This window comes from Lemur catta, chromosome 11, assembly GCF_020740605.2.
Source record: "Lemur catta isolate mLemCat1 chromosome 11, mLemCat1.pri, whole genome shotgun sequence".
In the NCBI taxonomy this organism is placed as follows: Eukaryota; Metazoa; Chordata; class Mammalia; order Primates; family Lemuridae; genus Lemur; species Lemur catta.
In genome coordinates this window covers 74,537,181-74,563,117 of record NC_059138.1, presented here as the reverse complement: position 1 = coordinate 74,563,117, position 25,937 = coordinate 74,537,181, and the positions used below count along the sequence as shown (strand labels likewise).

General features: G+C 39.2%; 1 protein-coding gene across 2 annotated transcripts in view; it reads right to left on the bottom strand.

The window, feature by feature from the left end:
- The window catches only part of LOC123647636 (cyclic AMP-responsive element-binding protein 5-like), a 147,082-nt gene that overhangs the window by 62,066 nt on the left and 59,079 nt on the right, over positions 1-25,937 (bottom strand). For both annotated transcript variants that reach the window (XM_045565248.1, XM_045565249.1), the window contains exons 2-4: positions 16,097-16,168; positions 10,042-10,135; positions 16-137 (exon numbers count right to left, since the gene is read on the bottom strand). In XM_045565248.1, coding sequence (XP_045421204.1) covers positions 16-137; positions 10,042-10,135; positions 16,097-16,150 — 270 coding nt within the window. In that variant the 5' untranslated portion in view covers positions 16,151-16,168. The remainder of the gene's footprint in view (positions 1-15; positions 138-10,041; positions 10,136-16,096; positions 16,169-25,937) is intronic.

Here is a 25,937-nt window from a genome sequence, read left to right as displayed (position 1 = left end):
TCCCAACAAACCTACCCGCTTGCTGCTCTCCTCCTCCTGAGCCTTCCTGAACTCGTGCTCCAGGGAGCAGTCCAGCTCGTTGAAGAGCCCCACCTCCTCGCAGTTCTTCAGGAATCTCGTCGGGGTCGGAGTCTGATCTGAAAACAGAGACCGAGTGATCACAAATGGGTCTTTCCCTCAAAAGTTAGTGACAAGCATGAGCTACATTCACAAAGCCTCTCCCCTCGCCTTAATTAAGATGCCTCCTAGCCACTCCCAGTCTCTCAGCCCTTTAAATAACATGACAATATGAAAGGAAATAAAACTGTAAACTCCAAAGCAGGAACATGATAGACAGAAGGGGTATCTGAGGGTTTGCTAAAGCTCCCTCTGGACAACGTCAGGACATCTTGCCTTCCAGCCCTCTGGAGTCTACATCATTTGAATATACATTGCAACCTGGAGAATCTCCTTTTCTTTCTTTTAAATTAACTGAAAAAAAATGATTTAGCTTAAATCAGGCCTCAAAAATTCTTCTGAGTCAATGTTAAGCCTGACTTCAGGGAGGCTGAAAGGAAAAAAAGATTTTGTAAATTTTTATATCAAAAGAAAAGAAACAAACAGTCATGTTATTTTCTTTTTCTTAATGGAGAAAGAAAATTTAACAAATTCTATCTCTCATTCTGAGAATCACAGAAGGATGATAAAAGGTTCCAAGTCAAACACATTCAGCTTTCATCCTTTAAAAATGTCATTATTAATTTTATTTTCCTTTGCTATAGCCAACAGAATGTTCTGAGAATGCTCTTTAAAAGGCAAAGAATTTCTTTCATATTCTTAACTTTCTAGAGAGCTTAGTATTTAGAAAACTAGAGAAGCTAAAGCCATTATTCATGACTTAATATTATATTTATGCAGCATTTGCAGTTTACAAAATATTTTCACACACATTTTCTAGAATCTAGATCTCACAAGATCCTAGAAGGTGAGTGGGGTAGTATTACACCTTTGTAGTCAGTAAGGACAGTCATCTTCCCTGATGAAGGTGCGCTTGAGTTGACATGAATAAAACTGTGTAAACTGCCTTTTCTCAGAAGATGTAAGAACCAGAAAGGACCATGGCGGAAGGCTCACCTTGCTAACTTTTTTTGCACATAAGGAAAACTGAGGCCCAGAGTGATTAACAGTCTTGCTCAAGGTCTCCCAAGAAGACGGTGGCAATATCAGGATTATAACCAAGGCCTCAGTGCTGTTTCCACTATATACATGTGTTATTCCCACCTAAGCCTGTGGTAGCCACCGCTGGATTAACTATGGCCTTGACCTACATGCAGCCTCACAATTTCTTTCTGTACAGCTCTCTAAGCCATCATGACCAGTCAACTGAAGAATGTCCTCAAGTTAAAAAGAATTTGCCATTCCTGCATTCTATTTATAAATTCCTATAAGAAACTAGAATTTTATGTACTTTTCTAAGTCATACAGAATAGTTAATCCCAGTAAATCAGTAAATTATCCACTGAGATTGAAAGAATATCTTAATATACATGAAGCAGAAAGTGGCTTGGTATGCCCATTTTCAGAGGCTATGTCTCTGGATTCCCTGTGGGCAAGGGACTTCGGCACCCAAATGGCTGACTTGTATTCCCACGCAGCAAAATCCCCATCTGCACTTTTCCCCACTGTTAGCCTGATCTCCAAGATACTGAGCTCTCCTTGCAGTCCACAGACAGCCTACCACAGATGATCAGAAATTGGGCATTACAGGTAAGAGATAGGTGAAAGACTGGGTTTTGTTGAAAATGGCTTTGCTAGCACATTAATTAATTTATTAAGATACACACATATACACTATATATCCAATATATACATATAACTTTGTGTGTTTAAAGTAGACAAAATTAATATTTATGCAGGATTTTATAATTTACAACCATTGTCACCCACATGATCTAGAACCTAGGTCTCACATGATTCTTTGAGGTAAGCAGGGTAGATATTATTTTAGAAATGAAGAAATAAGCTTCCTTGCACAAGGTCAAACCATTTGTAACCACCTTTTCACTAAGTCCTCTCTCACCTTCATTCATGATCACTTTTCAATCTAAGTCCCGTGCTTTGCCTTGCCAGATCCAAAGGGCTCTGTTGTGTGCGCAAAAGACGATTCTGACAACCCAGAAATATACATTTGAAAATAGTGTGACTTTAGGGAAGTTCCCTGTATTCTCTGTGCTTGATATTACTCATCTTTCAAATAAATCTCTAAAGCTTTATGATTCTATAAATCCTAAAATCACCATTATAATGTGTTAGCTTCAAAAGTTACTACTCCTAGCCCAAAGAAATATATGACTATTTAAAGGACAGTCAAATGGGAACATAAGTAACAGCTGGAAGTTGGACACAGAGTTAGGTCAGAGGTAAGGGCTAGATAAAGGAGTTTTCTGAACAGAAGGTGTAAGTAGACAGGATCTGAGAGTGCAAATAAAAGAGAGAGAGAGAAAGAGTGTGTGTACATATTCTTCCATTTATTGGGTGCTTACAGGATGCCAGGCATGGTGCTAAGTGCTTTGCATATACTATCTCATTAATTTTCACAGCAACTACATTAAGTAAAAATTATTTTTCCCATTTTACTTATGAGGAAACTGAGGCTTGCCCAGGTCCAACTTGGAAATTGAATCATATAATTTTACTGGCAATTGATAATCCTAACAATCCTTGGTTCTTTTGAAATATCTTGGAATCATTTATATCCCTGATATAATAGAACTACATTACAATCCTACCAACTCTACTATCTTACAGGAACACTTTCACTATTTAAAAACCTGAAAGAAATCACATAAGAGAATTAAAATATTAGACCACTTGTCATCAGTAGGAATTGAGTTTACCAGGTTTCAATTTTCTTCTTATCCTTCTATTCTTTTTTGTTGGAGATTTAGAAGTGGAGGGTCATGATTCAGGTTAGAGAGGATAGTCATCCTAGCAGCCTCCAGAAGACTCCTGAACTCTAAGATGAGGTCATGAGATGGTCCATGAAATTGAATTGAGACTAGTATGTGAGAGGCCAAGCCCCAAAGTTGAAAGATGTTTTTTGTCTGTTCTAAACAAAATTATTCCCAGATACCAGCACACATCTACATGTATGAACAAAGGAGGATGCAGGATGAGACAGGGATAGCAATGACACTGCCTATTTTCACGGACTCTTTAGCAACAGGGAAACAAAAGCTCTGGAGCCAAGGAAGCCATGGGCAGCAAACACTGCTGCTTCCCTCCCATCCCCAGAGCAGACGGGCCAGAAGAAAGCCCCAGGGTTGTTACCAAATGTGATTTTCTCTGCTGTAAGATTTAGTTCAAGAAAAGCAAAGTAGGTACCTATATGCACATTTGGAAAAGATAAGGCACACTATTCCTAATTTTTAATTCATTTTTCTTTTGGTGAATGAGCAATTCTTTCGAGTTACAACAGGAACCAGAAAGTAGGGCTTAACTTTTGTTTTAACATTTATTAGAATTAATACAGGGTCTCCAGTTGTCTTTGATCTCACATGGTACCAGTTCGAGTAAGCCAGGAAATGTGCAAATGTTCAAAAAGGGGACAGCGAAATTCATCAGCTGCTTAAATAAAAGAGGCAGAATTTCTCAGCCACATGAACACCTTGTCAAATAACTATTCCTGCTGAAATTAGACCCGGAGTTAGTGGGTAATATCTATGGCCATACATTAAAATTCTTATAAATTACACATTATTTAGAGCCAAGTTAGTCATGGCACCAGCAATTTCTATATTCTGAATAATAATGGGTGATGCTCTGTTGGTGGATAATATCTATGGTGTGTTCATTCAGTAGTGATAGGAGGTACTCTGAGGACCCACAGGAACTGGTTTCAAGAAGCAATCAGAGCTGAGATGACTGTTTAAGGTCTTCCACTCACCTTTCTTTTAGTGCTTCGACTTCAGTGAGGATCATCTGAATGAAAGAAGGGGTTAACCCCAAATTTCAAACTAAACTTTAAAAAAATAACTTTTGAGCTTGAATTTTACCTGAGTTGAGAGTTTTAGTTGTTATTCCTTTTGTAAATCTGAACTGGCTCTACATAAACACCTGCGTGTTACCCTCTCACAGAGAGTATGCACGTGGCATGCCAGGTTCCCGGGAGACCCAAACACCTGGGGCAAGTGCCAGTTGAAAATCTTACCAACTTCTGTCTCGCATGTCCTCAAGGGTTTCTTTACCAGACAAAAAGGATTGGCACCAAAAGGGATAAAAAAATTGCTTTGCAACATTTGTCATATTTCAGTAGCTGGTTCTTTTGCTGGGCCTGTTTCCTGAAAAAAAAAAGGAGTGCCTTTTCATGGAATCACTGCCTCTGTAGATAGGTAGGTAAAGAATACTTGCCATGCTGAGACCTAACTCATGTATCTACCCAGAACAATGCCACCAATTTGGCCTTATGATTTAGGAATTCACCCATCAGTTATTTGATAGGAAATTCTATCATATAACCACATCATCAGCTGGGCAGACGATGAGTATATGGCTAAAACTATTAAAAAAAAAAAAAAAGCAACTCACAAAGTTTCCCATCAGTTCATAGTCTGCCTAGCATCAACTGCTTCAGCCCCAGCAAGTATGATTATTCCAACATAAAACCAAATGACAAGCACAAAGCTAAATTTTGAAACCCAATTCTTCTTTTAAAAAGTGTTTAGTCTGCTCTACATTTAATAATAGGTTGCTACCTCATTCAGTTTCAGAGCTGCATTTGAGTTATATGTTTGTCTATGTTTCCTTTTCCTCAATGGTAAAAAAGGCAAGGCTACAAGTCATCAATTAAAAAACAAAAAGGAAAAGCAGAGGAGCTCATCCTATACCTGAGAAGAGTGTTAACTTCCTAAGCAAAATTTTCCTTCCTATTGGTCTGATATTCTCAATTACAGTATCACTAAATGACTATGTAAAGTAACTTTACAGCATGTGGTATGAAATTGATAGTGGCTAGAAATACTATAAAAGCCACACTAATTCAGACTAATTATAATAGTTTGAATTAGTGATCATTCTAACTACAGGGTATTTTTTTAAAAACGAAATCCATTTTTATTATTTGCATGACACAGATTCAACTCTAAAAATATGGCTTAACGGAACTCCTCAAGAGGTCATTCAAATCAATAGAGAAAATTATTGGAATTAGTGTATCTATTTTAGTAAGAGTTAGGATTTTCAAAACAGGTATTTTTCTTAGGTAATTTTTATATTCTTTCTATAAGTATATTTATCTTGTAAATTTTTCAGCAAACACTTTCTTTAAAATATTCTTAGTCCCTACCTGAATTTTAATAAGGCCCTAATTAAGAGAGTTTAGAATTTTAAAATACATAATCTTTAATAAAAGCAGTAATTGGTAACAACTCACAGAATTCCATGGAATTTCAGACAAGCTTCTTTGCAATCAATTGCCTTTTATTGACTGTGAATATACAATAGGATATTATATACAATAGAATATACAATATACAATACACTGACGTTACTATTCCCCTGCGTCCGTCCCATGAGGCAGTGCTACCACAGGACGAACAAAGGCAAATGTGGTTTTTAGACAGTAGCTGTGAAATGCTTAAAAACCATCCTGGATGGGATGATTCAGGTCAGTGTGAGATGGAACACACTCTCACACCCTTCAACCATATGCTAGAATCCATTTATTGCCAGGATAGAGAACTGGTGGGCGAGATTCCCTCACGAGTGCCAATTAGAAAATGCTCTGACAAGGGCATCTCTTATGACACATGCCCAGCTAGCTCCTGATGACATAGATTTAGATGTAAATTAAACAAGTAAATACTCGACACCTACTCAAGATCAACCGGATCAACTGTAGGCTACCCCAAGTGTTCCACCAGCAGTCATGCCGCAATTTCAGTTTGCTTGAGCAAGACTAAGCTAGTAAGAAGGGTTATTAACATGGTGAGACCAAGTCTCTGCTGGTCAAGTGAACTAGGAGACCAAGGTGGTTTCATTATCAAAAACTGCCCTGAATATCAAAGCCAAAGCTTAATGATACAACTTAGTCCCTAATTGCCTGAGTTCCCCTACACTCTTGGTCAAAAGGGCTGGTTTCCAGGTGGAATAAAGATTGCAAGTTGTTCATATATAAAAGAATATTGCAGAGCAAGTCCTCTGAGGTATTCAGGGGAATTATTCAAACTTCCATTTTGCCTGGCCAGCTATTAATTAGAAACATGGATGAGAAAGTGACAACTCCTATAAATGCTAATAGCCACTTACGTTCTATTTGTCACAATGGATGAGATAATCTGATTTTAAAACATGACTCTTTTGTTCCTTGCAATGCTAATATGTTAGAAGAATCTCCTAACAACTTTTGACTATTTTCTCCATTTGATAACTATTGAAAAGATAAGCCAATAATGTAAGAAAAAGCAGTTCATAGATTTATATCCAAACATAAATCTAAGACCAAAAGATGTTCTTAGTATGTGTAGCTTTCCAAATCCAGGTGTATACTAAGAAAATTATAGACAGATAGGGACTTTGGGCAAGCTACTTATCTTCTTGATCTTGTTTCTTCACATGAAAAAAAAGTGGCAAGGATAAATGACCTCATGTATGTAAAGCACAGGGCACAGTGACGGGCACTGAGCAGGCAAGAATGGGAAACAGTATTATTGCCACACTGTCCTCTGGTGCAAACCATCTCCACCACCCTCTGCTCCATAAATATTCAATTAATTTACATAGTGGGAAGTCACTATACACCTATACTATCAATGAAATTGCCAAGACGAATAGGTAAGTGTGGGCCATGTGTGAGTGTGTGGGGTAGGGGGAGATTGATTCACTTATTTATTGATTCAGCTTTTAAAAAATATATCCCAACTCATTCTAAAAAGAATTTGGAGTGAGATATGCCATCTTCCCTCCAGCTTCTCCCTTCAAATGTCTATGGATTACTGAGTAGGGTTTTCAGCAAAGAGCTATGAGTAATGGAGTTGGGTTCTGTGATTGTTTGATCATGATTAGCCTCTTGGGAATAAACTTTCTACTTCACAAATCACATTCTTTCTTTCTCCGTGGTGAGAATTAGGTTTAGAGCCTGGAACTAGAGATGGACCCTGCTTCTAGACCTAATCCAGGGACACAGTTGGGTTCCAAAGGACTATCCTGTTATTTATGCCAGATGCTCCATATTAGATGGCGAGTGCTGAGAATCTGATAAGGAAGATGGAACAAGAAAGCCAGTCTCTCTTGCCTGTCTTTGGTGCATCAAATACAGACATAGCCAGCTGTGCCACATCTGGTCTTGGGTCTTACCACATCATATTCAGAAGTCCAGGAGCAAGGAGCCCTGAGCCCATAGTGCCTATAGTGCCCAGAGGCCTTTCCTGACCACCCACCCTTAGGTGGCCTATTGGCCATTTGCTGTCACATTGTCATATTTTATCTCCATCATAGCACTTGTCACTAACTGATATTTTCTTGCTTACTTGTCTGACTTATCTCTAGCTCTCAAGATACTAAAAGCTTATCATGGATAGTATGACAAAATATAATTACAGACCAATTTGACCTATGAACATATTTTTAATAAAAGTAGGTTGTGAAGCTTTTGATAAATCAAGCATAAACAAGTAATATCTTCAGTCGTATGTGTAATCACAATCTAATTTGCTTAAACTATTGTTACGGAAAATGAGGTTTGAGAAAAGTAAACACTGAATATTTCCTGGGGGGGGGAAAAAGTAAAAACACCCAGTAGACCGCCTATGCGATGTGGACGATGTTGGTATATCACACATAGTTTCCTAAGTGCAAAGAAATGGGGCTGGACTGGAGGGCTCTGCACTCCCTGCCAGTGAGAAAATTCTGCGAACCTACAAATGTGCAAAGTGGGTAGCAAGTTTTAAAAGTTAGCACTTCATTTCACTGGCGGCATTAAATGATCTCATACCAACTTCATCACCAAACATGAGAAAGCAAAGGAAAATACATCCATATAGTGTTCGTGTTTATTTCTCCCTTCATTTTCTCATTCCAAACATGACATAAAAATTAGAGTTACTTTCCTCCCGACAGTTTTCCACCTGGCACTGCCTATGATGAGCAAGAACAACCTGCAACTAATAAGGATCCGGTAAGAACAACTGCAAAGCTACAAGAGACTAATAAAAGAAGACCTGTCGCAGGCAACACACAGAAGAATGCTTCACCCCAGTGCTCACACATCTTCAGTTGTTCTCCTTCAGACCTTCAGAAGGGGCTCCTTTAGGGCCATCCTAGCGGCCTGCCTGAGGGAGACTGCACTGGGGCTTACCAGGAGGCCCATTTTAGGGACCCAATTGGGGAAAAATAAAGGAAGAACTTAAGAATTTAAACATTGGGAATTGCAAAGTCTCCAGCCTTGCTACTTGTGTATCCATGTTTACTGTTGAACTGTAAAGCTATACTATGTGTGACTCTATAGAACATAAAAGAACAAGCTGTCCTTCCTAATCCTTCTAGACTTTCAGAATTCTTACAAATCTGAGTTTCTGCATCTCTGTTTGTAGACTTACGGAATGACAAAACAGTTTCTAAAGAGCCAGTTCGGTCTGAAAAAAACAAACGGGCTGAGAGAGGTGGCGGGTGGTAGGCAGAGAGAAGAGCAGAGGCTGCCTTTGAACTTGGAGTCTTCCAAACCACAGCACGTCCACACTATCAACAAGTCACTGGCACAGTTGTGAAGACGCGTGGACGGCTCTGACACTGGGAACACTTGATCGCGTATATAAACTGGGGAAGCCTGACGATGCAGTAGCCGTGTGCAAATCAGTGGATGAGGATCTCAGGATCAAGGACCCTCATCTTTGCCCTGGCTTGTGAGCCTGGGAAAGACACTGCACGCCTTGTGCCCCTTCCTGTCAGTAACATAGGGTCATAATCACCCGTCTGACAAAACTCTTAGAGGATATACTAATAATAGTGATAATAAAATATTTGCAAAATCAAAATGCCATAGAAACGCTAAATTACATGAGACAGGCCTGCCAGGGCAGTCGGTTTCTTTTCTGGTATCATTTAAAACATGTCCGGAGGTGCATTAACTCTTTCGTGATTCCAGAGAGACAAGGGTTCAGGTGAAATATTTCTGGCCTAAGATGTGTAACAGGAAATTATTTGATTACCTTGCTAGGGTTTACGACACACTTTATCCTACATTTTTTCATCAAATCTTCACAATAAGCCTATAAAATAGGTTGGATAGATACAATCACTCCCATTTTATGGGAAAAGAAACTGAGGCCGCAAAAGGTTCACAACTTGCACAAGGTCATGGCCAGGTAAGGCACAGCCCAGGCTAGAGTTCAGGCTCCTCACTTGTATCCTTACACTCTTTCTAATTTACTACACTATCTCTCAAAATGGGAAAGAATGAGAATTAATTGATGGATTTATTATTATTACTATTAATTTCTGCTCACATTTTCTGAACACTTGCTATGTTTCCCTGCATCATCTCATTTAATCTCCCACTTATGAAGCAGGTACTGTTTCTTAAGGACATCTTCATTGACCATCTCAATCCAGAAAGAGAGTTTCCTCTACTAAAGTTGCATAGCATTTTTCCCTCACAATACTGATTTGATATATATCATGGATGATCCTTTACTTTAGCTAAGTTTTCACATGCATACTATATTGTAGTGTCCCCTAGGACAGGAGGAATATCCATCTTTACACGTTCCATGGCACTCAGAACAGTGCAGTGTGCATTATAGATCTCAATTAATGTCTGCTGCTTGAGTGATTACAGGTATGTGATTTTTAAAACAATTTATATGGAACCATGTTTCATAGTAATAAATATTGCACATTCCATAAAATGAGAAGTTGCAGCTCTTCAATTATTTGGATGAACATTAGCTGATTACACTTCTGCTATACCTTAGAATTGTGTATTTTCAAGGCACAGAATTTTCCAGTTGGAATGAGCCCACCAAAAGAAGAATAAGCATCTCCCTTCTTTGCCTGATTGCTCCGTACCTGATAACATATTGTCTGTCTTTATTGAGGGAAACTTCAAAGTCATCTCATGCTTGTGCCTGTGAATCATCAGATGATCCTCTGTTGGGAAGCGCTGTCAGACAAACAGAAAAAAAGGGAGGGGAGAAGAAGAGCCATTCAGTTTTGTAAAACATATTTACCATCATAGAGAAAACGATTTCTTCAGCATTGCAAAGATGAGAGACAAAACAAAAAAAAATCAGTTCTGAAAAAGTGTGAAAGCATGAGTAGAGTTACAAGATTTTTTTATGCTAGCAAATGTGCTGGGATGTTCCTTTGAATAACACCCAATATATGCATCATAATTTCCATTACCATTTAGCAAAGGAGTTAACCGTATTGCAGAAAAATCTGGCTGAGTACTCATAATAAGTAGGAGATCTTTGCCTTTTGTCATTCTCTGACACCCTACACTGTCCCCAGGAACTTTTTTAAAAGGACTCTACTACTTAGATAGTCCCTGGATATAGCCAAGTGGACTAACTAATCAGTAAGCTACATATTTCTTTAGGAACTAGAGGTTTACTCTGAGAGTAGAGTTCAAACTTTGTGTTTAGTTAAAGGACAAAACAAGAAGAGGTAATGAACAATATATTAAAATAACATATGCACCAAAAATATGCTATGCCCTAACACCTACCTAGGGTAGGCAGCATCTTAAAAAAAAATAAAAGTGTTTAAATGAATGTGCATTTGTGGTCAAAAAGAATAATGAATAATGGCAACATGACAAAATTAAAAATTTCCCATTTCTTCTTATACATATAAGAAAACCATATCAAAAACAGGGAAGTGAATTTAGATCTGAGTAGCACTGGAATTTTGCAAAATCATTTGGAACTTTCCTTTAGTAGTTACTGCTTTACATAATAATGTAAAATTAAGTCTAAAGCATGAAAAGTACACTAGACATTATCTATAGATTAGCCCAAAGTAGGAGAAATGCAGGGCAGAGGAAAACAATCTTGATTCATGTAAAACTTTAGGAAAGTACTATATGCCATGCTTAATTGGTAATATTTCACATATATATCTACGAGTGTACACCATGAAATTTGTATAGTATGTTTCTGTTTATGAGGCCCTAACCCACCCATTATCTGATTTTTTTATAATTTTTATAATTATACATATGATTTCATAGTAATATGACAAGTTATCTTTAATGCTCTATACTCTATACATTGTAAACCAATACTTTATTTTTAATTTTCAGGAAATGATATTATGGTTGTCAAATATTTTCTGCTGTCTGACTTCTGGCCACATGGTAGTATTGAATTTTCTGGCTCTCTTGTGTTTGGGTAAAGTCATATGAGTGGTTCTGCCCACTGGGTAAATGAATGGAAGTGACATGTCATTCAGAGGTGAGCATCCAATTCCTGGTAAGACCCTCTAGCGTTGCCCCTTCCCTATCCTTTTAGCATGGCAACTCACAATATTGGAAATAGTGGCAACTCAATCATCCTAAATCTCTGAAGGATTATGAAGAGTATTTCTGAATTCTAAAGGATTATGAAGAACTTCCTGCCGATCAACAATAGAAATATATCCTTGGGTAACAGAAATAAGCCTTTGTTGTTTTAAGCCATTGAAGCTTTGGGGTAATTTGTTATTGCAGCAGATCCTATCTTGACTCAGACGGGTATGTTTGTAACAACTGAACTGAACAGAGTATCTGCTTTATCAAAGTCAAATGAAAATAAAGGACAATAAATTCTACTGAACATTTCCAAATCTTTGACAATTTAGAAAATCTTTCAGAGCCTCCTACTTTTTTAGGATAGTCAACACAAATTTCATTTTAACTTTTTATACTATGGTAGAAATCTTCTCTGCAAAAAGTTTAGATTTGTGTTAAGGAGAACAAGGACATTCACTGAGCTGAACTGTATGGAATATTCCAAAGGTAGCTCTTTGTATAAATATCACTTATTTACTTGTCATTTATATCATATAAATCGAAGAGCACAGAATTTGAAAAACATAGTAATTACGCCAGATTTCTGAATACACAGTTTATTTTATATGACGTGTTTTTTGCTGCTGGTTCATCTATTCTCTTGGTCTTCTACGACATCATTTAATGACTGTACCCAATATTTGACATTACCATGTGCAACTTAAAGACAATGGTTAAATGTCCTAGTCTTTCTGTCAAAAGCCTTATTATAATTTTGGGGGGCATGTATTTAACTTGGTGATAGCCTTCATTTATTATCTAAAAGCCATTTTTGACTCCATAAAATAATAGCCTAAAGTAGGATATTAACCAGAATACTTCTTAAATAATAATAATTTCCATAATACTTCATATTAACTATAATTACCCTCCAAACAAGACAATATACAAAATCACAGAGACATCTGTGGCTTTTAAAAAAAAAAACAAACTAGGTAGCAAAATAACAGCAAATTGTAAATAATCAAAATATACAGTCTGTAACAAATATAGAGCTGAGAGAACCCAGAACACGGCTAATGCAGAGAGCAAAGGAAGAGTGACACTAACGTTAGGCTCTGTGAGATTATAAAGAGCAAGAGAAGCTTGTTTTTCTCATTACTTCTGAGACAAGGACAATGTCTTAGGAGCTGTAACAACAACAAAAAAATCTCCCAGGTATTATAGGCCATTCCTAATAGAGCAAAGTTTCTTTCCAATGAGGGAAAAAGGGAAAAAAAAATTTTTCCATGACCCCAATGCAGTGCAAGCACTGACAATTCACATTTCCTCCCCCTTCCAATTCCCAGCCATCCTTTCTTCTCCATGCAGGTTCCCAGGCTATGGGGCATCCCTAAAGTCAATGCCATGATCTCAACAACTGACTTGACTGTGAGTTCCTTATACCCCACCAGGAGACCCTTGGGTGACTGTGACATTTAATTCTAACACCTCTTCAATTGAATGGTGCACATATTTTTATAATAGCTTGTCAAGAAAAAAAGAAACACTTTCACATTAAATGGAGATATCAAGTTTTAGATGCATCTTTATATATAAATTTGCAGTGGAGGAAGCTTGGAATTGTACTTTAAAATCAAGGAACTGTAAATTCTAATTTCTATATCTGTCTAACCTTTTCCTCAGTCCACTCAGCCTTCTCAAAGAAATGACCTGCTCCTTTGCTGAGAAGTTCAAGGTCATTCCAAATGGATCCCCTTCAATGTTCGTTACCGCCTCCACCTCAGAATTTGGGTGTGAGTTCATTGACTCTCTTTCCATCCCCTACTTTCTCAGAAGAATGAGCATCCCCAATCCTCTGCGCGATCCTCTCCACCCCGTGTCTTCTGGGGACTGTCCCTGCAAACCAGCACGCTCACTCCTTCCCTCTCACTGGTTTCTTGCCCTTGACTAAATCCAGCTTGGCTATCCTTTAATTTTAAAAAAGCTGCTTCCTTCTCAGGCTACCATTATATCACTCCGCTTCCCGTCACTGCCTGGTGCTCCTGAAAGAGTCCTCTGTGCTTGCCACCTCCACTTCCTCACCACCCACTCGCTCATTAATCCCTTGCAATCTGGCCTCCGCCCTGCTCCCCTCTCATAGGTCCCCGGCAAGCACCTACCTGCCAAACCCAACAGCCTCTGCTCAGTCCTCTGACTATCCCAGCTCTACAGGTTTGACACCAGTGACCACACGTCTGTGGCATTTATTTATTTATCCTCTGCCCGATGCCAAAAGGAGAAAAGATGGCTCACAGCAATACATAAAAAAGTTTGGGAGAGCATTAATTAGAAGTAAGTAACCCCAAAAGAGAAGGGATCCAGAAGGAAGTGAGGCTAAAGCCAAAATGCAAACCAGAGGGCAGTCATTCTCAACCAGGGACAACTTTGCTCCCCCCGGGGACATTTGACAATGTCTGGAAACATTTTTGGTTGTCACAACAGGGGAGTGCTCCGGGGATCCCGTGGGTGGAGCCGGGGATGCTGTCAAACGTCCTACAATGCACAGGGCAGCCTCCCACGACAAAGAATTATCCAGCCCAAAACGTTAATGGTGCCAAGCAACTTGGGAAATTCTGCCATTCAGTCCAATGACTTATGTGCAGCTGTCTTCTCTCTGACTTACCTAAATGTCAGATATGGCTAAGGACCCCTTCCTTGAACTGCTCTCGTCTGCTGTCATGCACAACCCTGGATGTTGCAGGGAATCCTTTCTCGCCCCGAATCCTCTCTTGCCTTTGCTGGGTGTTCTGAGGAGCCCAGTCCCTTAAATGCCCCTTCCTTAGGGGAGCCTGCCAGGTACCTCCCCAAATAAAGTAAATCCCCCATTATACTCTTCAAAGTGGCCCGCGGTCTTCTTTATGGAAAATTGCAATTGACTAATTGATTTGTTGATCACGTGATTACAGATATGATGCCTAGGTTCTGTGAGGCTCTGTGGGGCAGGGACACACATGTCTTGCACACTGCTGTTTCCCCGGGGCAATCAGAGTGCCTGGCACATAGTAGGCTCCCAAACAGGTTGAGTGACAAGAATTGAATAAAACTTAATGTCACATTTTCACAGCCAAAGCAAAGCAAACTGCACAAATTACCTGATTCCCTTTGGCTATGGAGACTTCTATTTAAAGAAACTGGGTGGGAATCCATTTTACCTTAGGAACTAAGTTTTAATTTAGTTACCTGAGTAACTTAGGCAATATTCTGCATTCACAATGGGGAGTCCTGGTCTAGCAGGATTTTCCCCAGTTACTTATCAACCTGTTTTCCTAGCATTGTCTACTTCAAAACGACCTTCAAACCAGTTTGCTTCAAAATAATTTTCTCTACTGCTTTTCTTAGTTATAAGTTGGAAATAAACATTGACACAAAAGCCCCTGGTGAAACTTCCAGAACCTTAGCAAAGCACTCTGGTTGCTCAGTTGGAGGCTGGTACCAACCAGCAACAATGTCTTACATTTCTACGGCTTATCCCCTCCAGGAGGCTCCTGGAATCCTCCACAAACTCTCTGGGGAGATAGAACAAGAAAAGTCCCCAACAGGTGTCAGCTCTCATCTGACTCCCAGGCATTGCTCCATGCTGTACTGCCAACTCTACCATGTGAACAGGCAGGAGAGCTCGATTCCCTTGAAACTCCTGGGCAGCTCAGGGAAAGAGTGTAACTTCCCACAGGAAAGATGCCTGTGCTCTGGATTCTAAACTTGTTCTACACCCCATTACAATGAAGATCTTCGCATGAGAGCAACCACAGGTGGTCATTTTCCAATGACTGGAACGTGGAGATACCCAAAGGGGTCAAGAGGAGGAAAAGTCACAGTCCAGTTCCAAAGGTAAAATGCAAAGCTCTGACGTTAGGTGATGAACCTTTCTAATTCCTTTCAAACAGCTAGGTTTGAGTAGAATAATAGTAGTAGCAGCAGCAGTTGTAGTAACAACAGTGGATATTAACTGGGCACTTATTATGTGCAGACCCTATACCAAACACTCTAAGGTAGTATCTGTCTAACCCTCACTCTAATTCCACTTGATGGGAGCCATCGGATGCTAAAAGAGATTTAATCCATCACAGCAGGACAACTTCTCCTCTTAAAGTTTAGATACATGGGAAAATTGTAGGTGCTAGAAGACTTATAAGCAGTTGTTTTGTTTTTTTTTTTGTTACTCTTAGGGAAAAACAAAATAAAATTTAACCTATGACAGTGAACTATTTTACCAGTAATCCAAAGGTCCAGCCAGTATTCCAGTGGCCATGATAAAAGTAAGCACCTTCCTTGCCCCTTTCTGAAATGACAGCCTTGCATAGCTGGTGGGCAGGACGCATCTGGTTTGCTTCCAGGAGGAAATTATGGGTGGGAATGTCCAACGCTGCTATATTGCAGGGACTGTGAGCAACGTAGTTGAGACTGTTCAAAGGGGAATGTGATAATGATGAAGATGGTGATGATCATGATAATGATGGTGATGGATTTTGATAGTATCTTGATAGAGAAGAAGAGCCCAGGGCAGGCATGGCTGCCAGGTGAGAGCTGCTTCCCTGTGGGAAGGTGGGTGCATTCGCTGCATGCCAGAGCACGGAGGATCCGCACACTCACCTGGGAGCAGCCTGGGGCACTGCAGACAAACGGCCTCTCCTGCTCCAAATTCATCTTGGATTCCTCATAAATCTGAAGGATCAGAGGGAGAGGGAGGAAGGAAAACAGAAATCCATGAATATCTCCTGCTTCCACCCGAGCAACATGAGAAAGGCAATCGCTCGGAGCCCCCTTTCTATGCCAACTCTCAAATGAGACGAGCAAAATATTAACATGAATGAACACAGGTCCTGCTTGGTGGAAGTTCACTAGGCTCCCCCAGGCTGGGTTCCTGTTGTGCTTTCTTGAGTGTATATTGACTTGACTTTGAAGAAAAGTGCCGTAGAGTTTTCACAGCAGAAATCCTACCTGTGGAAAACCACCTAGTGAGTGTCATTACCAGGTAAAATCGCACCTGCATAGGAGGAGTCAGAGGCAAAGTGCACACCTATCCTTCTGCAGTCCCTCTGAAAGCTTACAGCCATGAGAGAGGGGACAGTTACTGGGTAATCACCAATGTGACAGCCAACTTCAGCAACACATCAAATGATACACCCATGATTAGCCCAGCAAGCTTCAGCATCACCACGGGACACAAAAGTAGCCCTGGAACCAGTTTACCAAAGGATTCTGGTGGTGAACCATGGTCTTAAATTCCCTTTCCTATCAGGCATTCAAAGATGCCTCAACAAAAATTATCCAAGTTATGTGGGCATAAACAAATCAAAAAATGCAAAAAACATTACCTTGCATATTTTGTTAATTTCTTTTTTATAAGCTGATTTGAAACTAATATTAGATTAAATCTGTTGCCCCTCTGATCTAAATTATCCAGAATATACGTTATATATTATCCAGAATAAGGTAGCTTTAATCATATGTTAAAATCTAATTTATGTTAAATTATACTATAGTCTTTTCTTATGTAGCAATTCAGTTTTAAGGTGTGTTCATTAGGCAAAAATTGAATGCAGTCAAAATACGTTTGCAAATCCTCTCCAAAGCCAATAAAAGTACGGTATACATGGTTTTGTGGCTACCAATCCACACAGTAACATAATTTTTTTCAAAAAACATCATAGAAGTACTATGCAAATTTAAGTTACATAATTTAAATAGTTTTCTAAATCATGCTCTTTTTCTTGACAATTTTAGAGGTGAGTTTATATAAGTTACATGTGCTGCTAATGGTACATGGCTTCACTACTGAATTAAAACCTACTGCTTTTACTCTAAGCACAGGAAACAATTTGCTTCTTTAAAATGCTACTTGTAGGTGATTCCAAAAGAACTCCAGAGTCACCTATGCCCCTGACAAGGGCACCCCGCTTGGGGTCATGGAATAGTCACCCTGTCTGAAGGAAGCTTTATCTTGCAACCAAAACCAATTCTACAGTACTTTGTACATCATTACACTTTTCCCTCCAAACGCTAATGTTTCTGACATATATTCCTTAGGAAAATATATGCATACTTTCACCTTTCTGAAGCACAAAGTGAAAAGACTTGCCTTAGCGCTGTCAATGAGATATTAAAAAACAAAATAAAAAAATCAAAACATGTAAAACCTCTTCACATCACCATTCCTCCTCCTCCTACCACTTTCCCAGAGCCATACCCATTTGGAATGACTTCCCACTAACCACTCAATACAGCGATTAGCATTATTTTACACCTTTCCTGCATTCTGCATATTGTTTAAACTCTTTTACTGTATTATCTTTAGAAGAAAAAAAAAAAACCCATAAACATCTTTGGCATCTTTCTTCCTGCCCTTGTCTGAGAATGCCATGAGCAGGTACCATAACTCCTTGGGTCTCACTGTTCGCTTGATTTGGCCATCACTGAGCACAGAGCATCCCTGCTCCCCACTACGAAAACTGGCACCTTCTGCTTTAAAGGGTGACTTTATTTTTATTTTTATTTTTTATTTATTTTTTTTTTTTGAGACAGAGTGTCGCTTCATTGCCCGGGCTAGAGTGAGTGCCGTGGCATCAGCCTAGCTCACAGCAACCTCAAACTCCTGGGCTTAAGCGATCCTCCTGCCTCAGCCTCCCGAGTAGCTGGGACTACAGGCATGCGCCACCACGCCCGGCTAATTTTTTCTATATATATTTTTAGTTGTCCAGATAATTTCTTTCTATTTTTAGTAGAGACGGGGTCTCACTCTTGCTCAGGCTGGTCTTGGAACTCCTGACCTTGAGCAATCCACCCGCCTCGGCCTCCCAGAGTGCTAGGATTACAGGCGTGAGCCACTGCGCCCGGCCTAAAGGGTGACTTTAAAGCTGAGAAAATGATTTTGATCCAAGACAGAATAAACAACAGAGTAATTGGGTTACCTATTAATTAAATATGCCTTGTTTTTCTAGTAAATTTAAAACAAAATTCTTTCCTGGAACTTCTCTGTCTCTGCGGCCTTTGTCTGCTTCACCACTGGCAGGTTGTTTTGTTGCATTGTGCTTCAATGTCCCCTCCTTGATAAGAGGGGTATGAATACCAGTCTTCAACTCCCTCATTCCTGCGTCATATTAGTCAGTTATGGGCCCTGTGAGACATTTTCAAATTATAGAGAAAGGTCTGTGTGTCTAAGTATGTGTGTTTGGAGTTGGGGAGAGGTTTTGTGGAAAAGCATTACTGGAACCTCATGCTAATATTAAATATTATCTATTTATAAAATAGAAATTATTCCCTTATTTGGCTAAGGTGATCTTTCTTGGATACCATTTAAGAGCTTTTGTTGCTAATGTCAGGAAAGAATGCCACTCTTACTAAGCAACATTAAGATTACATAACAGCAAAATGGGAAAGTTCCATATATACACATTTATGGCCTACCTCTGAAAGTCGTAATTAAAGATAATAATTAGATTAATATCCAATAATCTAATAATAATTAGATTAATATCCAAGCAACAGAAGTGATCAAGACTGGAAGTGCTACTGCTTAAGGTCTAAAGAGATTCATTAATAAGCCAACATGAAGAAAGAGATTGACCAAGCCCAGGCACTTACATATGAAGAGAAAGAATTTTTCTACCATAATCACAGCACAACCACAAACCCTGGTCCACCAAAATACTGACTTTTCCCACAAATGCAGGCCCATAATGCTAAGACTTTAGCAATTTTGTTTGATATCAACATTGGCTGCATTATCTTAATTATTGGCTACACTTTGCATATGAGCTGCAGCAAATACCTTGGATTATACTATAATGCTGCTACTTGGAAACAGAACAAGGTTCAACTGTATAGATTTTACTCTGTTCTATTTTGTTGAGCCTTTGTGATGGGGATGTAATGTTTAGAAGAACATGATCAATCTAATTCGACATCCACTGAGATGTGTCAGCAAAAAAAATCATGACTCTGGAGATACACTTTGAGATATACAGAGTCTGTCCTCAAAATGTGTGGGCTTTAGTCATCAATAGGTTCCACTGAGTTACTATTGTCATTTTACTATTTTCTTTTTAAACACAAAAATCTGCATCAATTTATTACATGCTATGGACCGAATATATTTTGGCAACATCATGTGGAATAAAGGTCTTAAGGTAAAACGGCAGCTGCTAAAATAAAATAAGTTTTAAGCGATTAATAAGGTCTGAGGTGAGTGGGTGTGTATATGTAAGTGTGTGAACCTCAACTACTGTAGTCTGATGCTCTGTAGTTCCCACATTGAGCCCTCTGCAAACAGCACTCCCTTGCTAATTCCTTTCTGTGTAGGTGTTTGCAATAGTTTCCCTAAATGGTACCACTCTGCCACATAGGGTTCATTACTGTTATCAACTGGTATGATCTGGTCTAATGTATTAGTCAAGAGCCATGGTTTATTTTTATGGTCTATTATTATGGTTCTTTTCTCGCACATATTGTAATAATTATTCTCTCAAATAGGCCCCTACTAAAGCCCTGCATAGATTCTTTTATCATCCATCAAGTGGGGGCAAATTGTTCAGACAGGATTTTAGCCGGGTTGTTCTACACTTGGTCCTCAGAAGTCAGCCTCCTCCTCTCGTTTCCCATTCGATTGTTTCACTGGCTGGCATTTTTTAATGAACCAAGTTTTGCTTGGCAACCACCATACCTCGGGCTCCACTGCAGAGAGCTTACATAGTAGGCGTTCAGTAAATATTTGTGGAATGGATAATGATCCTGAATCATCACAATAAACTGCCCCAAACAGCTTGCCTGTTCTCTGCTCCTGAGGCAGTGGTTTTCAAACTTTTTTGCCCAGAATCAGGTTTTCAGCAAGAGGCCGTGTGGGCTACTCACTCCACCTGTTCCCAGTTATGGCCAGAAAAGAAATCTCCCCAGATTTAATGTAAAAAAGTCAAAATTGCTTTTGGTGGAAACAATGAGGTGAAGCTAGTTTTCATTAAATTTCATGTGTGCATGTATTAATTCCTTATAAATTGTTAATATCGCCATAGACATTGACACCACGAAGTCCAGTCTATTACCTACGTGTGGGCCGCATATGACCCCCCTGGAGCACCCTTTGAAAAACACTGAGTGATCCGATAACTTCGGTTAGACACAGTCATAACCATGGCAGACGCTGTCTCCTCCTTTAATAGTTTCTAAATAGTACTCGTTTTTGTTCTTCTTTTCCAAAACTCAGATTCAATGCTCAATTAGAACAAATGCCTCGTGAGTCTAATCTCCCTTAAAATTTTTGGAAAACAACAAAGAACCCTAATAACACACCCTAATAGTACGTAAAGTGAGTTGAGGTTTTTCATAGTTGACAAGGAGATGACAGGCTTGATTTACAATTCAAACCCTCAATTGTCACTGGATTCCTCTGGCCTAGCAGTGAGCAAGAATCTCTTTCATTGTTCAGTGTCTGACCCCACAAATTCCTGGTCTAAAATGGGAAATCGTCCACAATGGCTGATGCAATCCATTCAAATGCTTTGCCAGCCATTTAGGGATATATTTGGAATTATTAATACTATTTCATGAAGGGCAAATACTACAAAAATCAAATGCTACTGAAACCTTGGATAGTCTACACCATATACTGTAAATATCTATTTTAAATTTAAGGGTAATGACTGAGCCCAGAGGGGGTAAAATCGATCTCATCTGGTTTGCTGTACTTGGCCAAGAGTGATCCTTCCCTGGCTGAATCACAGGAATCCATTAGTGATCCCTCGTCAGCATCAACTCCGATCTTACTGGGATGGCTCAGGTGTTCCCCAATCACGGCAAATAGATTCATACAGTGATATGGGATTTGGAGTAGTAAGGCACTAAAAGGGTTGTTCTGATCTGAAAGCCTGGCAGGTGCTCTTATAAATACTGAAAGTTATGAGAACATTAAAGCTACAAACTGAAATTTTAAGTATCAATGAACACTAACAGTACTATAGATATTTCCCCATCATCTCTGACATTGTTAACCTAGATATGAATACATCATAGATCAGAAAGGCAGGCTTGAATTTTAATAGTGATGTTAACATCTGTCAGCATTTATTGCCCTACTGTGAGTGTGAAAAGAGCCTTCTTGGCAGGACTCACATAAAATAGACCTTGCTCCCTTGTGGAGCTCACTAAAGTGTTCGGAAGGAGGCAACTGATCCTTCCTAAAGGGCCAAGGACAGCTGACAAACAGGAACATCTTGAGTCAGTCACAGTAGGTGACACTCTGGAGCAATCCTGCTTTCTTTCTGGGAACAAAGATTGTTTATTAATTAAATTAGTTAAGGGCATAGAAAATTTTGCACATGGCAATTCTGAAAGAAAGCAAACATTTCTCAACATATTGATTAGAGAAGCAAAGGAGCCACATACAATAATAACTCGACACATTCACCAAAAACACGCTGTAAATGTGTTTTATTCCAGGATAACTGGTTCTACTTTCAAAGCCAGGATGTAAGAAGAGAAGTTCTCCCCACACATGGATAGCTTTGGAAGGGAATTACACACTCAATTTGGGGCTAAGACTTTCTTTCTTTGGGAGGGCTGGTGTACCTTTCATTAACTTATTTGCTCATCTGTAAAACAGGGCCATTCAAAGAGGCATTATTTGAAAACACAACTAATGGAAACTAATTGCAAAATAAAAGTAAATCCTTTGGATTTCAAATATATCTTTATATTTCAAACCTGAATATTGTAACTTCAAATAGAAAAACAAACACCCTTGAATTTAAGTCCAAGAAAATCAATTCTTTTGTGTGTTTTGTATCTTTCTGTGTTTCTGTATGTGTCTCTCTCTGTCTTTGCGTATCTTCTCTCTCTAAAACTCTGTCTCTTTGTCTATTTGTGTGTGCCTTTCTCTGTCTCTCTTTGTGTGTCTGTCTCTTTATGTCTGTCTCCTCTCTCTCTCTCTCTCTCTCTCTCTCTCTCTCTCTCTCTCTCACACACACACACACACACACACATCCATTTTATCAGTTCCTACTAGCTTTACTGGTAAAAAGATCTAGTAGGCTTGTTTCCTGTTTCGGTGTTATTCTTGCAGTGGGCTGCAGTCAGAATCTGAATTTCATTGGGCTATTATTATTTGCAGCTGTGTGACCTTTTTAACCCTGCTTTAAAAGTGACATTTCAGCCCTCAAGCTTGAAATGCCTGAATGCTGCGAGGTTTTCAAACCAGAGATTTACACAGGGAGCAAGACCAAGAATGGGATGGTACCTTACAAGGGAAAATTTCACCAGAACTTGGTGCGAATGGAGTGTGTTTCTCGGCCGTTTGTAGCCAGAAGTCTCTCCTGGAAGGCCTGAACTTTACACATAACACTGCAGTTAAATATTACTATTCCATTCAGACCAGAAGAAAATCCCTGTCCTTAAAAGATGTTCACGATCCCCTGGTATCCCAAAAGCTCAGAATCCTAAGACCTGAATCAGAGACCTCTTTGGGATTGTGTCGCCCTCGGTATCATGCTTAGGGACCATCAAAAGTTCCCTTCGAATGAGGCCCACTGTTCTCAGGAGGAAGGATTTCCAAACAGCTTTTGTCTCTGCGAACCAACTCCGGTCTTACTTCCCAAAGGAGGCCCTAACAGGAGAGAGCACTGGGACTCACTCCTCTCACGTACTTGTGCAGAGGTTTGTGGTTTTATTTATGTGGCGTTTATGCTGTGTATAGAAAAACATTCCAGTGGGATTGGGTTTTCATATGTTAGATTCCTTTTTCTTTCTTTTTTTTTTTTTAAGTTTTCCATATGTTTCTTTAGATATGAGGCCTTTTGTCAAAGTTACTGGCTAATTCTGACTTTTGTTTTGCATAATCCTGCCTTATAACTTTCCTATCTATGGGTTCAATAGTTCGGAACACGCTTGGTAAGCACCAGCGTGCGGCATCAGAGAGGCAGTGTTGAATTAAGTCGCTGGATGTGTGTGTGCTGTACGTAGGGCCTCGTGCCTCTTCTCGCTCCCGTCTAGTACAATACATTTTTTGCAGAACACATCACATCTCTGAGAAAAGCTTATTTGACATGTGTGTGGTTAACAAAACACGAGCGTAGAGATTCTCAGGTTTTCAGGGAAATAGCGAATGTAACCAAATCACTTGGCTTGTTTCTAATGAGACTGAACACAACCTCAGAAAATACGCTGAAAGGTGGCAAACTCCTTCTTTTACTTTCTACCTGCTCCCATCATAAACAAAAAGGAAAGAAAAGAAAAAAGAAAAAGAAAAAAATTAGAACGAGAGGTGATCCAGGAGTTTAGGTTGACACTGTCACCATTACCTTTCCGAAAATCCTCTATTACGATTTAAAATAATTGCCCAGTGAACTCCTAAGAGGAAAAACTATGATAGCAAAGAAATTAAATGCAATATTGAGTACATTCTTCATACTGATCCAAAGCAGCTTGCCTTTTAGAAAATCCAAGAAAAAAGTCAGCAGTACAGTTTTTTCTTCTCCTTTTTTGTCCTGCTTTAGTAAAATTTGCTTATTTTGAATTATAGAACATTCCCACATGGGACTACTCTGCTTCCAGATAATTTTTAGTGTATTTTGGGTGCATTTGGTTTTTAAACTATTTTATGTGAAATGAATATTTTCAAATATTCCGAAACATCACAACTTTTTTAGTCTTGGTTTTCTTTTCACAAATGCAAATGATTTTTAATGGATAGAATTGTTTTCTTTGCATCTTTATTCTAGATGCAAGATATTTAGATTCCAGAAATCTTTGCATCCCCAGCAACAATATATGTTTGGTCCATCCAATGTATGGGCTGAAATAATACTCAAACAAAACATCTGAGAGTTTTTCTTTGTGTACCTGAATCTATGCTACAAAATGTGAGACTCTACATGAAACCCGGTGGTGCCTAAGCCAGACCACTCTGCTTTCGGCAGGACTGGAAAGAGACTATTTCATCTTACTGTCAAATATTACAATTATTATTACTGACTTACTATTGAAAGACATTTGAGAATGATCGTATCACATTGGGTCCTTTTTTCCCTTGACTCCAGCAGAAGGCTGGAGCATTCCCAGGTTGTATTCTAAAGCAGCCGGCAGTTGTGTTCAGAGCCTGCAATAGCTCACAGTGCCAGTTGAATACAGGGTAAAAATATACCCAAAGACTTGATTCAGATAACTAATGCACTCTGCTGCAAATGTCAAGCATGTGAACATTTGACAGTACTATCAGGTCACTTAAAGGCCATGTTAAGGCAAAAATCTTATGTCATCCAAAGATTCTGTCATCATTCTAAGAAGGTTCTCTTTCTAAATATCAGCAAAAGGTACATTTTCGTCTGTCTTCCTAGAGAAACCATTATTTCCTAGCATGCCCCAGTAAGGGAGGGGGAGTGAACCTCACTGGCATTTAGTGGATGGGGGCCAGGGATATGGAGTACTCTGCCATGTGCAGAATAGGTGGTCCCAAGCAACACCTGCATCGCCCAACACAACAGCCAATAGTGTGGCTTTTGCAAGAACAATCCTAGCACGAGTACCCACAACCGCCCATTCCACACCATCCACTCGGTTTAAGGCAAAAGGCAGATGAGAAAAAGACAATAGGAGGAGTGAGACAATGAAACAAACACCACATACAGGAGAGGAAATGAAAATAAGGAACTGAAGGCATACGCACCTCTTTATACTTTTCAAAGAACTTTGAAAAACTCTGGCAAAGTTAAGCTTAGGACGAGGCCAGCTTCGATGTCAATTTAAACTCTATGAATATTCAAGAAAAGTATGTGAAATTATCATTCCCTCTCACTGTGAGGGAGGGCTGGGGTCTGTTGCCAACATTTTAGCTAAGCATAAGCATACCTTTTCGGGTTCCATCCATAGAGGAGACAGATGATTAAGCTCGTGCAAACCAGAGTGGATTTTTTTCTAGGTAAATTATCTGGTTTGGCCACCTAGAGCCCCCACTGTGCAGATAACTCGCTACACCGTTGTTGACTCAACAGTAGCAAAAAAAAGCATTGGCCCAAAGTAAAAATATGTCTCCTGCTCAGATGCCTTTTCACTCCTGATAATTGCCTTGTTTATTTTATATTATTGCTGAGAGGACAGCCCCATCATATAGTGTGTATTTTCTTTTCTTCTCCTTCTTTTTTTTTTTTAACTTAAGTAGAAAACATCACAAGCTTTAAAATTCTGCTTTAATGTTGCTGGCACCATTAGCCATCAGCTCATGGAATACATAGTAGGGGAACATTTGCCCCCTAAACAGCTTCTCAATAAGAAAGCTTACTAAGCCAAAAAGAACAAAAAATACACAGACACAGATATATACAGATATATTTCATATTTTCCTTATGACTTAAGTTTTATTATTGAGAAGTTGATTTTATATATTAAAAAGATACATAAACATGCATATTATATATATATACTCACACACTTTACAGAGATTATTTCATCC